This window comes from Pleuronectes platessa, chromosome 4, assembly GCF_947347685.1.
Source record: "Pleuronectes platessa chromosome 4, fPlePla1.1, whole genome shotgun sequence".
NCBI classification, from domain to species: domain Eukaryota; kingdom Metazoa; phylum Chordata; class Actinopteri; order Pleuronectiformes; family Pleuronectidae; genus Pleuronectes; species Pleuronectes platessa.
In genome coordinates, this window is record NC_070629.1 from 19,537,386 (window position 1) to 19,550,979 (window position 13,594).

Here is a 13,594-nt window from a genome sequence, read left to right on the forward strand (position 1 = left end):
ACTCGTTTTTTATTTCATCATGACCCCACCCTGCTTTAATGGCAAAATCTGGATCTAACCGAACACATTTTGTCTTCACATTGAAGTTACCCAGTCTATGTCTTATGTTTGTTTAGTTTATTTTAAGGAGTTTATTTTTACATGTGCAAATATTCACATAAACAATAGAAGATGAGGTTTCACACATCAACACACACCTTCAGCTGCTGTGAGCAGAGTAACACACAATATAACATACACCAACAGGCCTACACAGTGTGTTCCATTAATTACCACAGTACAACATCCTGCTTCCGCTGTGTGTGTGTGTTTCTGCCACAGGGATGCAGCTCTCAGCAGGAGGATGGACCTCAGTATAACACCTGCACTGTCTTGTCACTCTGCAGTAAATTGTGTGCATGTTCAGTGGGAAACCACAATAATCAAGCCTTAGAAACAGGCCTTCAGTTCTCAGCACAGCAGATTGTGTGTTTTTATCTATTTATTAAGAAATGGTAACATGTCCACAAGCTGTAACAGTAATACCTGAAAAACATACTTTTCAGCTTTTAGAATCACTTGGTTAAATTCATATTGTTGGTTAAAGATATAATATGTAACAATTATTCAGTAATATGTCTAAAACAAAGATATATTTTGTTGTATAATTGTGTTTTTACATTATCAAAAATGTTTGCAATATTGTTTACACCTAGAGAAATCCCCAATTTTATCCAAGGTAGCAGGAGGTTTCATTTTAACTGTACATCTCATTACCTGCTTCTGTAGTTGTTTATTATAAGGTTAAGATCTTTAGGATCCAAACATCAGCTCACTGTTGATAGATCAAATTTGTTTTACATAATAATCCTCAAGATGAGCCAATTTACATCTTTTGACTTTAGAGTGGAGACTTTAAAATGCTTTCACTGAGTTTTGGGGTCAGCTGCACTTTCGCTGGATCCAATTCCAAACAAGGTGAAATATTAAATAGCCCGAATTTGTAAGAGCAAGGACGAGGTGTCAACCTTGGATTACATTGACTAAGGAGCACTACAGAGATGCTTTAAAACTTACCAGGCTTCCTCAGTCCTGTGCCTGGAGGAAGGAGCCTCGTACACAATGCAATTCAGCCTTTCACTCAGAACAGCTTCTGTGCAGCCACTGTCCCACAGGCTCCTGTATTACTCTCTGAGCAATAGAGCAGAGCAGGTGACGTGAGGCCACAGACTAATATCTGTGGATCTGACTGCTCTCCGGAATTGGCTCCATCCTTTCTGTCTTACCTTGAGATTTCTATTGGACTTATGTGTCATCTTTTATGTGCTGGATGAAGAAAAAGTGATATTTGATTCTGAGTTTTGATAAATGTCGCACCTTACATAAATCCTTCTTTGTGATTTTGTTTATTCCAAAAGATTCACATTCTGCCCAAACCTTCCCACTGATTCAACAATAGTGTTTTGCTTTTATTATGGTCTTATCTTTGGGTTAAGAAGCCGCACAGGCCGCGATGCAAAGCTTTGAATGTACATCTGTATTTTTCTTCATGACTTCACTCGTCACTTGCTCCCCAGCTCTCACTGCGCTCCCAGATCCCATGTTCCAGTCTGTATTCCATAACTAGCTGTCTGCCTCATTTGAACCACTGACTTTAATTGGCTTACTTTCCTCATTACTTCAGCAGCAGTGTTCTCACTGGTCTCCACCTCCTCCCTTTCGCTTTGTAACCCTTTTGTTCACATGCTGTGTTTTTTCTTCTTCCGTTTACTGCAACTGCCTGCCCACTGGTTGTCTCAGCTTTAGTCCTGGTTTGCTTGTGGGTTATAATTGCCTCTTTATCTGCCATTTTCTTAGCTTCCACCTTCCTCGCCGTGTCCCTTGCTCTTTCATTTAAACTGAGAAACTGTAACAGCTTCCCTTTATTGCTAGTGTGCTTACGTTCTGATATTCACACTCGTTTTTATGCTGCTTTTGCTCTTTGCCCTTGTAGCTCTCTGCCCCTCGCTGTCTTTTATCACCTGTTGTGCCAACAGCACCTTCCACAAGCTTTTTCCTCTCTGGCCCTCTGTGCCATCAGAGCTTTTTGAATTGCAATATCATCTAAGATCTCCCTTTACTTTCCATCTCTTCCATTTTAATATCCTTTCTCATCAATTTGTATTTTTTTCTCTAACTCCCAAGCCATATCTCTCCATCTTCCAGCCAGCTTATATAAAAGCTTTCTTACTCTTTGCCCTCACGGGTCTCTCTTCACTTCTCTGGCTGGCCATTAATGGCTTTTAGTCCATCGCAATCCTCGCTCACTGGATTTCACTTTCGGCCCTTCCCTCTGCCCCTTTGCCTCCACGCCAACTAAAACTGTCTCTCGATTTCTTTACTGGCAAGAACTTAACCGAGAGTCTTCTAAAGTAATAGGCCCCAGTCAGATTTGAGGAGTCCCGTGGAGAATGTTTCTCGGGTCCTGGTTTTGCTGCGGAAGCTGAAATAAACTGCCTACATCTTTCCTCATAGCATTTCCCCTGTCTACTCCCCAGACCCCACTACTTTTACCTAAAATTCATTTTGATCTTCTTTTCATTCTCGCTTCACTTTCTCATTTTTATTGCCCTCCCTCCTCTGACTCTGCCTCTGTCGTTGCTCTCTATTACTTCTAATCGTCTACTGTCATTTTTCGTTCAAGTCTACGAGCTGAACCTTTTTTTATCGTTCATCAGTCCGTCCTTGCTCCTTCCTCTTTCTTCTTTGTCTTCATTATTCTTTCCTGCTGTGCATTTCCAACTCATTCTCAATGCCTTTACCATGTTCCACTTGTGCCTCTGCAGCATCGCCCATATTTCCATCCTGAGTTTATTCCTTCTCCTCATTTCCTGTATACTTGTGCAGTCCTCCTCTCTCTGTGCTCCCTTGCAGGCCTATCAGTGGGATGCAGCTATTTAAACCCCAATGTCATTATTTTGCATGGAGCTTCTTTCTGAACACCAGAGAAAAGAGGGAACAGTGAGATAAGAGGCAGAAATGCAAGGAACAATCTCACAAAGTTTACATTAAATCTGCAGTGAATCCACTCAGTAAAGTGACCTGGATTTGTACACTGCAGCAGATATTGTATGATTATCCCCTGCCTCTATTTACTTGCAAAGATATTTCCTGTGCACAGCTTTGACTTCAGCTTCCTAAGCTAACATAAGAACCGTATCACAAGTGAAGAAGCTTAAATAGACTTCAGCTTTTTAACTTTTTTCAGTGGGTCACTTGCTGTTTGCAGGAGCTTTATTTGGTTTGAATTCAATTCTCAAACTGATATGATACAACAGTGCTTTTCCTTCTCTTCCGCAGGTCTGGTGGTGAGAGAAGCCAGTATAGAAATAACGCGGCAGCAGGTGGAAGAGCTGTTCGGCCCTGAAGATTTCTGGTGTCAGTGTGTGGCCTGGAGCTCTGCTGGAACCACCAAGAGTCGCAAAGCGCATGTCCGCATCGCCTGTGAGTAGAACACTGCAAACACTCATACAAGGTGTGAAGGTTAAAAGATGATGTCATGACTATGTGTCGAACACACACACACACAAACACACCCACACACCCACACACCCACACATACACACCAGCACATAAACAGTCTCATGAATCTAGAACAAAGGGAAAAAGGAGCAATGGATTTTTTTTTTTTTTTTATCATATATTTTATCTTATTAAATGTGTCAAGCATACTGCCGGTCCCTCATTCATGGGTTTACAAGATACAAAATACACCCGCAGTGTTCAGACGCTTCAACTTCATAAGCAAATAATGTAATATTTCATAATTCCTAGGACAAAAACATTTTTTTTCCAGAGCCCGGTAAATAAAAGCTATAAAAAAAGCACATACAAGCCCTTTAAATATCTAGCTATAGTTGGATCTTTAAAGTTTGACATGTAGGGAGATACAAATCAAATACTTGTGTTAACTGTGAATTCAATATGCCCATGTCACACAACTTCAATCTTGTGTGAGGATGTCAGAATCTGCCTTTAAAAATAAAGAACTACTGTGCCGAGCTCACTGACTGGGCATTGCTGAAAAGGTTGTAGTTAATGAACATTAAGGAAAGGTTACTGTCTGTTTGGCTTTCTTGTGATTCCTAATGGCACGTTATCATGCATTTCAACACTTGAGACTCAAAGGAAATAAACGTGTCCTTGGGCAGAGCCTTGTTTTACACCGAATGATAAATGGTGGGGAACTTTTCAAAGCCGAAACGATGCCCTGTGACTTCAGTCAACCATCACCAGCTTCCTGTTATGGTCTGGTGAAGAATTTAATAAGACAAGTGGGAGTCTGACTATAAGGTCACAGAAGGAGCACGGGCCAGACCAAACCCAACCAGGCTCAATATCACTATAGCAGTGATCACATGGAGAAATCGTTTTAGGATTGCCAGACCCCAGAACCAGTCGGGGAGCGGGGCGGGGGGGGGGGGGGGAGAAAAGTTGACAGCTCTACAGCGGCCGCGCGGCGAGGGAGTCGAGATGTTTGATAGAAATATCACCCAGACAGCCTTGTTCCTTCTCTCAACGTTAGCTTCATATAACCGAATGAATTGTTCTTTCAAAGCTCCTCTCGCTCGCTGGAGAATTGAAACCACAACAGCAGATTTTTTTTTTCCCGAGCATCAGTGCTCTGGTCAATATGAGGCAACCGGGACCTGTCTGAGTGCTCAGGTTAGAGAAAGGTCAAGCAGAAAAGAAATAGTGTGCCAATAGAAACGCGACCCCACCCCTCCAGGTTACCCGTCTTCTGGCGGAGCGGCTCTGCCTGAGTGAGCTCGTGAAAGGTCGACTGGGGCCTTTGATAGAGTCCTTTCATTATAGACACACAAACAAACTGCACATATCCTCTATGTAACTTCAACTGACAAGATGGCTCTAACAGACGCACACCCTGGAGAAGTTATTCTCCCAGGTTGGTCTTATTTGTTCTGCAGAGGGGAATCCATCATGTTTACCCTTGTTTTTCACTCCACGTTGTTTTATTTGGCCGTAAATATGTTTCATATTTTCACATGTGTCAGGCTCTGTTGCTTAGTTTATTTACTTACTGACTTAAACATGTGTTTTTATTTATTTAATTTATCGTAGTAGGTTTATGTACAATATAAATTGTATTATATGATATGTATAACAAATCTGCACAATATAATGTAAACATAATAAATATACACCAGTGCATTTGTATAAAAACAGCAGATTCAAGCCTGTATACTTTGCCTTGTACAGTGCATGATCATAGTGATGTGGCCACAGCACAGCAGCAGTCTCTATTCATTTGAATTGGGAACAAAGCATCACTCCTCTCTGCTGCTTTGCTATGTGCAGGATGTTTTTCCGTCCGTCAGAGAGTGACACAGTCAGAAATATCCTGCTAATATCATCCCCGACTGGAACAGGCCCTCCTCGGGCTGACACATGAAAGCTGGGTAATGTGCTGTTCTTGGCTAACGTTTTGCACTGATACCTGCTGAGAGACAGATGCAGGTGCAAGTGTGCGCACACCGGCTCCTCAGGCTCTCTGAGGCAAACATGTGCATGTGAATGGCTCTGATACGGAAAAGCACGGTGAGCTCTGCGAGGGCCACAATGTTCGGGGACAAACATTTTCATCAGTATAGGTGACATGTGAGGGTATATGTCTGAGTGTATAGGTGCTTAGTGATTAGTGTGTGTTAGTGTGTGTGTGTGTGTGTGTATATATGAGAGAGGCATAACAAGTGTGTCTGCGTCACACCATGCATTCAAATATTTTCATATAATACCAGCTTTTAGCATATACCTCAGCTGCCAGTGTACTTACTGGTTTTACCAATTCTTTATCCCTCTCATTTGCAAATATTTAATAATAATAATCCATCCATTAATTTACCGCTTATCCTTTAACAGTCGTGCACAAGATTGTAAATCTACACGTTAGAGAAAACCCTTGCATACAACAGGGAGAACATTCAAATGCTGCACAGGAAGACCCCGGCGAATTTGAACTGTGGAGCTCCTTGCCGTGCAGCAGTGACAGTGCTTATCATAATAACACTTAAGTAGAGCACCACAAATCCCTTTTCTTCTGCTTCCTCTGTTTATAATATCTTATTATTATATTTTGGACTGTTCGGGGGCTGCCCACTGTTTAAGTCGTTTTCAGTAAACAGTTTTCTGAAGCAAAATAAATCTTAAAAGCGAAAGCGAAGAATGCGTCCCCCTGCATGCTGCCCATCTTTTCTCTTTTTCCACTACTTTTCATGTATTTCACACACACAGTATGGAGCCTTTCACACACGTCAGACCTCTGCTGGAGGTGGAGGGACGGTGATGGAGGAGGCCTCTGAGAAATATTGAAGGCTCCAATAGATATGAGGCGAGAGAGAGATGATAGAAACCCAGCCCCTCTTTTCCTCCCCCCCACCCTTCTCTTCAGATCTCTCTCATTTTGATTTCCCGTGCCGTGTGTGTTTTCCCTCTGACTTTGCCTGTCCCTCCGTCCTTCACATTCTCTCTCTCTGTTATAACAGTGGTTTTTCCCTTAACCAGATCTGATTACACTCAGCCCCCTCTCTCGATAACCTTTTTACTTCAAATCGACCCAACCTCCTGACCTACCCTGCATTCGGCTCCTATTTGGATCTGCCGCTGTGATTAAAATGCTTCCTGGCAGCTCGAGCTTGCTGAGCAAAGTGTCTTTTCCACCGCGCAGTGCAATAGCAATTCAGCATTTCTCTCCTGCATACCCGTCTCCTCTTCCCACTCATTTTCTTATTTCCCTTCGCATTGCATCCTCCCCCTGTTTTCTCTCCCGTTGCTCGCCATGTGTTTATTGTTTCACTCTGTCACTCACACTCTTTTTCTGCCCCTGTCTTCCTCCTTCTCCGGCATCTTCAGGCTGTTTTAATAACTGTGGGATTAACAATTCAAGGCAGTAACTAAAGAGCGGTTTGTAGCTGCATCATGATAATCAGTGTTGTGGCTGTTAAAGTGTCACACGCGCAATCAGGGATATTAAATCTCTGAGTGATTTTTGGGTCTTTTGGAGCAGGGCACTTTAGCTGAGTTATGGGAGCTGCTGGCAGCTTAATTCAAGTTTATAAAGCAGGTGAGACAAACACAGGCGCACATTCACACGCTCGGTCATGCACAGCATTGCAGGCACGTACGCCGGGTTAAGGGAAACACAGACACACACACACACACACACACATACACACAAATGTGCATGCAGTGTCAGTCGAGCTCTTTGGCCCCGTAGCTCTCGGGTCAAGTCTTTCTCTTTCTCCGGATTAGCACAAAGTCAAGGTCACATAGGCGAACGCACACACACACACACACACACACATACACACACACACACACACACACACACACACACACTGTTTTTCTATCTAAGTGAAGATACTAATTGCCATGATACATTCCCTAGCTCCTTAACCTTTAACATCACAACTAAATCCCTAACTTCAACCCTTAGCTGAACACCAACCTGAACCTCGTTCTAACCCTGAGCAGCTCTTTAAAGGTATGAGGAGCAGGGTACTGAGATCTGGTGCCAATCAGGCAGATGCTTATACACAGCCAGTACCTACCTGATCACATCCCAATGTAAATGGTAGTGCCTTATTTCAGAGCCTGAGCTGTGTACCAAAGTAGTCGCCCTGCTCACAGGCATCATAGCCATCACCGCAGATGTCGAGTTAACAAAGCATTTAACTCTGGTGGCAGCTACAGGATCCAAAGTGCTTTGGTACTTGATGCAGCTGCTGCTGCCGGGTCCTTTGAGCAACAGCTTGTAGAGTTGGTTGCAGTATGCACATTGATGTTTGCCAGGAGGAAGGAACAAATCCCCTGAAGCACCTGTCAACACACGGGATTCATTTGAAAGCAGAGGGATGCTCTTGCGTTGCCCCGATACCAAGCACGTCCAATTTTAACTTCCAATTTGCCTCAGCAATCAAAAAAGCTGCTCTTATTGTGGACCATTGTTTTGTACTGAGGGGAATTTGTTCTAGCACCAAGCATGGTACCATTTAATAAGTATCCCTTTGGCCCCAGTATCGAATGGTCCAAAGAATAAACCTAACTCCTGTGAGGACCAGCCAAAATGTCTTCACTGTCCTTATTCTGTTAGGTCTTATAGTCAAACACGTCCTCACGAAGGCGAAGTACAAGTATAAACACACACATTCACACACACACACATAGACACACATTTCAGATGATGGCAATTCGTTCTGCCACCGTGGGCTGAGACATGTGTACACAGCAATCATGTGTCCAGACGCTCTGTGGAAACAGCAACCTGAGCAGCTACGTGTGTCATTTGGAAAATGTCTGTTAGTGAAGTTCTCGTGTTTTGTTTATGATGCAGACGTCTCAGCTGCATGCACTTATGTTTTCCTTCAGTCACGGACGAATTACACCGAGGAAAACAAGGCTCCACATTGATTTTAACTTGATTAAGTCCAAACTCTCACACACTCATTTAGGCTTTAACTTGTATGTAGACACACACACCCCCACACCAAGTAAAGAAAAAAACATTCAAGCCAAGGATAAACAGTTTTAGTCAGGCAGTGCTGTCAGCTCGAGTTTCTAGCCCAGCAACTGGAAACAACTGCAGAGGGTTATCCAGCCTCACTGGTATGAAACTCAGCGGCTCAGAAACCGAATCGGCACAACGACCACCGTCCAAGTAGCATTCAACCTTCTTTTCCACATGAGGGAAACAGTAGCACTTGTGTTATTGCAAACGATTCCTAACAGATGTGAACAGAACGTCTGTGCTGTAGATCTACTCTCAGTCTGACACTCCTGCAAAACACTGGGTGCAAAACCTCCAGTGTTTTCCTCTGGATGACGTAATCAACACACACTCCTGGTTTGTGTCTCTAAGAGCGACGTCATGATGGTCACAAATACAGGATATACATGTTTATAGTTAAAACCTGTGTGTGTGTGTGTGTGTGTGTGTTTGTGTGTGTGTGTTTATGATGGCTAATTATTGCTTTAAGCCACTGAGCGTTTTACCGGTTTCCACACTGCTCTAGGTGTAGCTACATCACTGGTTTTATTGATTTGAAAGTCACTTTTCTCAAGTCCAACGATGACAAATATATAATCTATATGACCCCCCCCCCCCCCCCACACACACACACACACACACCCCACATAGGCTTGTTCCCGTACATAATTAATCATATTGATTTTACAGAGAAATAAAGGACGCCCTCTCAGAGAGGCAGAAAGGGTCGTCTCGTTTTTCATGAGGCCACTGAAACGTCTCCTGGAACCAAATGCAGTGTTGAAGTCAAATATAAAAATAGTCTTTGAAAAAGATACATTCAATAAAACAGAGTAGACGAAACAATACGTTCAGTGTTATCTTATAAAGTAATGAACATATCATCAGACCTATATGTGAGATGTTGTATAAAGGTGAAAGTGTATACATCTTCTTGAATGAACATAACGTTCTAATAAAATACTAACATTAAATATAAATATGTGTAGATAATATAATTTCATAGGATCATATAATTTATTTAAATAATGAAATAATAAAGACTTTTCATTAGTAAGACTCCATCTCAGAGTGAAGTAACATGCCTCCTTTTCTAATTTACCCTCCATGTACTTTATAGCAGACAGGTCCTTTAGCCATTTTTTGGTCCTTAGCCACGATCTGCTGTAAGTGTTCTGCTCCGGGGAGCCACAGCTCTGTCAGAGGACGGGGTTGTTTACTTGACTGTGGATGGAAAGACCTCATCTGATGTGTAGAGCTGATCACAGGTTGTGAAGTGTTGAAATGACAGGGTGGAGAGAGCGGTGAAAGAACTGGTCTGAGTGGAAAGAGACTCCCTTAAAGTTACTCAGAGAAAATGACTCCCTATAAAACCGCACTGAGAATTACTGTGACACTTGAGGTCACCCTCTCCCTTCACTTCTTCCATTTCCCTGATGCATTTGAGTTACACTGGCCTTGGAAGACGTCTGTATGAAGCCAAAGACAGAAGCAGTGAGTACCCGACCATCCACTGGTACAGCAGGAACATTAAACACTCTCTGGATACACTACCTTATCATTTAATACATTTCCCTGTTAATTACAAATATTTGCATTTCCCTTATTGTTTATTAAATGCTATCTTTATCACTCAGATCATTTGGTCTGTGCAAGGATCTGATTGTTTTCATTGCTCTGCCATCGTGTGGGAAATTGGATGTCAAAATGATCCTCTCTGAGACGGAAGCAGAGCTCTCTCCTCGCATCTCACATTGCTCTGTACTGCTCCAGCAGCTCCACCAGGGGAAACTGTTAGGATTTGGCATTGGCAGGATGCAGGCAGAGACACCCATTTTTGGATAATTGCTCTGTAATGTGCTTATGTTGAGGTGCCCGGGGCAAAAAACAAAAAATGATATGTATTTCCACAAACATAATAACAGTTTTAGCTGAGTGGTGGAAGAAGTTTGAGAGGCGGAGGAGGAGGAGGAGGAGGAGGAGGAGGAGGTGGGAGAGAGAAAGAGAGAGATATCATGAATAGATGCTTACACAGCTTTAACATACATATAAGGAGTTCACAGTGAAGAACACATTTTACAAGGTCGCCCTCTGTTCTTTTCAGCTCGTTTGTGATTCTTCTCCCCGAGAAAAGTTGCTCGGTGAATTTCTCAGAGCTTCTTTTTGAAGCTGGGTGGTGTTATCTGCAGTCTGGGAGTGAAGTGGGGTCAGTGTGAATTGATGTGACACAGCTGTTCCTCCTCTCCTGTGCACATATTTCCCTCGGGCACATATCTGCACACATGCGCGGAAACACACACCTTCCGTTGACGTGAAAATGTGCTCCCCTGCTGCCCTGAACACAATGTCACATGCCCGTCACGCACACACTGTCTCACACACTTCACTAGCTACCAAACTGGCAAAATTGCGTCTCCCATAGACCCCCAATTTCGCTCGGTGCCTGTGTGTGTGTGTGTGTGTGTGTCTGTGTGTTCATTCCCCCTGAGCAGTTTGCTTTAATCTCCTTTAATTTCATTCTCAATCTTTATGGAAATCCTCTCTGAGAGCCAACTCCTCATTTCAGCGTCTCCCTTACTAATTAAGACCAGGAAATTGTTCATGGACTCTGCTGGCAGAAGAAGATGTGTCTCACATCCCTCAATCACTCCCTCATTCTCTTCTTGTGTTGCTGTTTTTTTTTTTTGCACATTTGCTGTTTTGTGTGCGAGTCAGTTTTTTTTCCCAAATTCCCACTGTGAGTATTTTATCGTTCTGTGAGGTGGTTGTGTGTCTTTCTCTCTCTGTATTTGTGTTTGTCTACACCTCATCAGAGTGTTGTCAACGCTCTGACAACATCTCTGTGTCTCTACCCTTCTCTCTTTGTCTCTCAGTATCTGCCCGTGCACGTGTGTGTCTGTGCGGAGTGTGGGTAGCCATGTGGTGGATTTAGGGCTAAAGCTTCGGGTGATTACTCCCATAATGAACCATCATGCTCTGTTCAGGCTGTCATCCCCCACAGGGATCGACTGCATTATGAAGATATCATTCAGCCCCAGCAATACTGTGTCCTCACATAGCTCTCTTAACCAATACATCTATACACATGGAATCTGATAATGAGTAGATTCATACTGCATGAAATGAAACCTCCTCGTTTAGGTGAGGAGTCCTTCTGGAGAATTCTGGGATCTTAAAAGCTTTGTCAGCTGTGTATCTCTGGAGAGCACGATCTTCTCAAACACCTTGTTCACACTTATGGAATCCAGCTGTCTTTAAACTCTCTGCAGTCTGCAGCTCATCATCCTGAAACTCTGCAGTTCATCAATGACACAAGCTCAAAAGAAGGATTGATGTTAGGGGTTCCAGATCTGCCCTCAAGTCATTCCCAGAGTCAATGGGATCAAATCAACAGAAGAACTCTTAATATGGAGTTTTCATATTGCGCTTGTCTGGTCTTATCAACTTCTCAAAGCTCTTTACAGCACAAGCCACATTAACACACACAGAGGTACCTTGTGCTGCTCTTTCTCCATCACTCATCATTCACGTACTGCACAGTACAAATTTGGGGTCCGTCCCAAGGACAAACCTGGTGCCTGGGGATTGAACCAAGGACTCTCTGCTTAGTGGACGACCTTCTCTACCACCTGAGCCACTGCTGCCCCACAAGGACTGACGACACATTTAAGACAACATTTGCATAGTCAAAAGCTGGATGATATTCGACTTGTCAAGTCTCAGTTTCCAGCACAACAAAGAGTCCTGTTCAACGCACACTTTTCTCCTTTAGAATCAATTATGGATGCTTGTGCATCAGTGGGGAGACATGATAACTAAACTTTGGAGGTTTTCAGGATTAAGAAATTAAGAAACTTGTCTGAAACCAGTCGAATTATTTTTTAAATAGGAATTTGTACAGAAATGTTCCTTAATTTCCCAAAACTTTTTTAGTCTTTTTAATTTGATGAGAATGGTTCATGGTTACCAATTCAGCATTCTGCATTCTTGATCAAAAGACCGGATTCTAGCTTTTAAAACTTTTCTAAGTGATACACATATTGTCTCTTCCCTTTCTTTTACGATGAGACTGGTGTCTTGATAAAAGAGATGTAATCCCAGCCAGATGGATGGCCGCTAGCTTTTGATGGATTGCTGCTTTTTAGAGCGCTAAGCTTGAGTCACTGACACAAGCTTCTATTGACTGGTTTGATATTGAGAGTGTGACAGACACTAACAAACTACTTTAATAAAGCACAGCAGCAGGTGGTTTTGGTTTGAACTCATTAAGACCAAAGGTGCTCTAAAAGAAAAGCAGCAACGACCATAAACCCTGAAGGTTTTCTGACAAAAAAAAGGGACTATTCACTAAAACCTTTATTACTCAGCCTCTGAAAAAGATACAAAACATTAGGTAAAAACGATTTGCTTTAGAAAATGGATACGTTCGTGAGGATGAAGCATATTTAACAACATTTTCAGCTCAGGTACATTTTTTTATGTCAACGACGATTAGGTCAAAGGCAAAGAAGTTCAGTCAAAGCTTAAGGTTTAAGCTTTCAAATGATTTACAGTCAAAGTTTAGCTTTATAGCAAAGGCTGAGAAATTATTATTTTAGTCACCGTGTATCGATGCTGCAGGATTCACAGCCTGAGACTTGAAGGTCAACAGACACGTTGAAGTCTGTGACCGAGTTGTCTTCACTGTTGTTCTTTACTCTACTTCAGTGTCACTTCTCCCGCTCAGGTTGTCAACTTGTGACTTTCAGCTTCACAGGGCAACATGCATCCGTCGCATGAAGTCTGGAGAAACTTGCATCTGGTCTTAATGGGTTCAGAAAGAGCAACTGGCCTCGCTGCCAACTTCTCCTTCTCCTCCTCTTTTTCTGCCTCTCATCTTTCAGAGCCCCATCTGCCGTCTCGACTTCCCTTACCTTTCCTGTGCCCCCCCCCCCTCTCTGCCTGTAAGCCACTGTGCGGTGACTGTCCTGATGAAACACCGGGGGAGTGACTCATAGAGTTGACCAGTTCAGTTTTAAAAAACGCTCGGTCTAGTGCGTGTCTGTGTCTGTGTGTGTCCACGAATAGTGCACC

At 42.9% G+C, this 13,594-nt stretch overlaps 1 protein-coding gene across 1 annotated transcript in view; it reads left to right on the forward strand.

The window, feature by feature from the left end:
- Positions 1-13,594, forward strand: part of unc5ca (unc-5 netrin receptor Ca) — a 200,208-nt gene that overhangs the window by 113,126 nt on the left and 73,488 nt on the right. Inside the window, exon 3 of the mRNA XM_053421576.1 lies at positions 3,319-3,462. Coding sequence (XP_053277551.1) covers positions 3,319-3,462 — 144 coding nt within the window. The remainder of the gene's footprint in view (positions 1-3,318; positions 3,463-13,594) is intronic.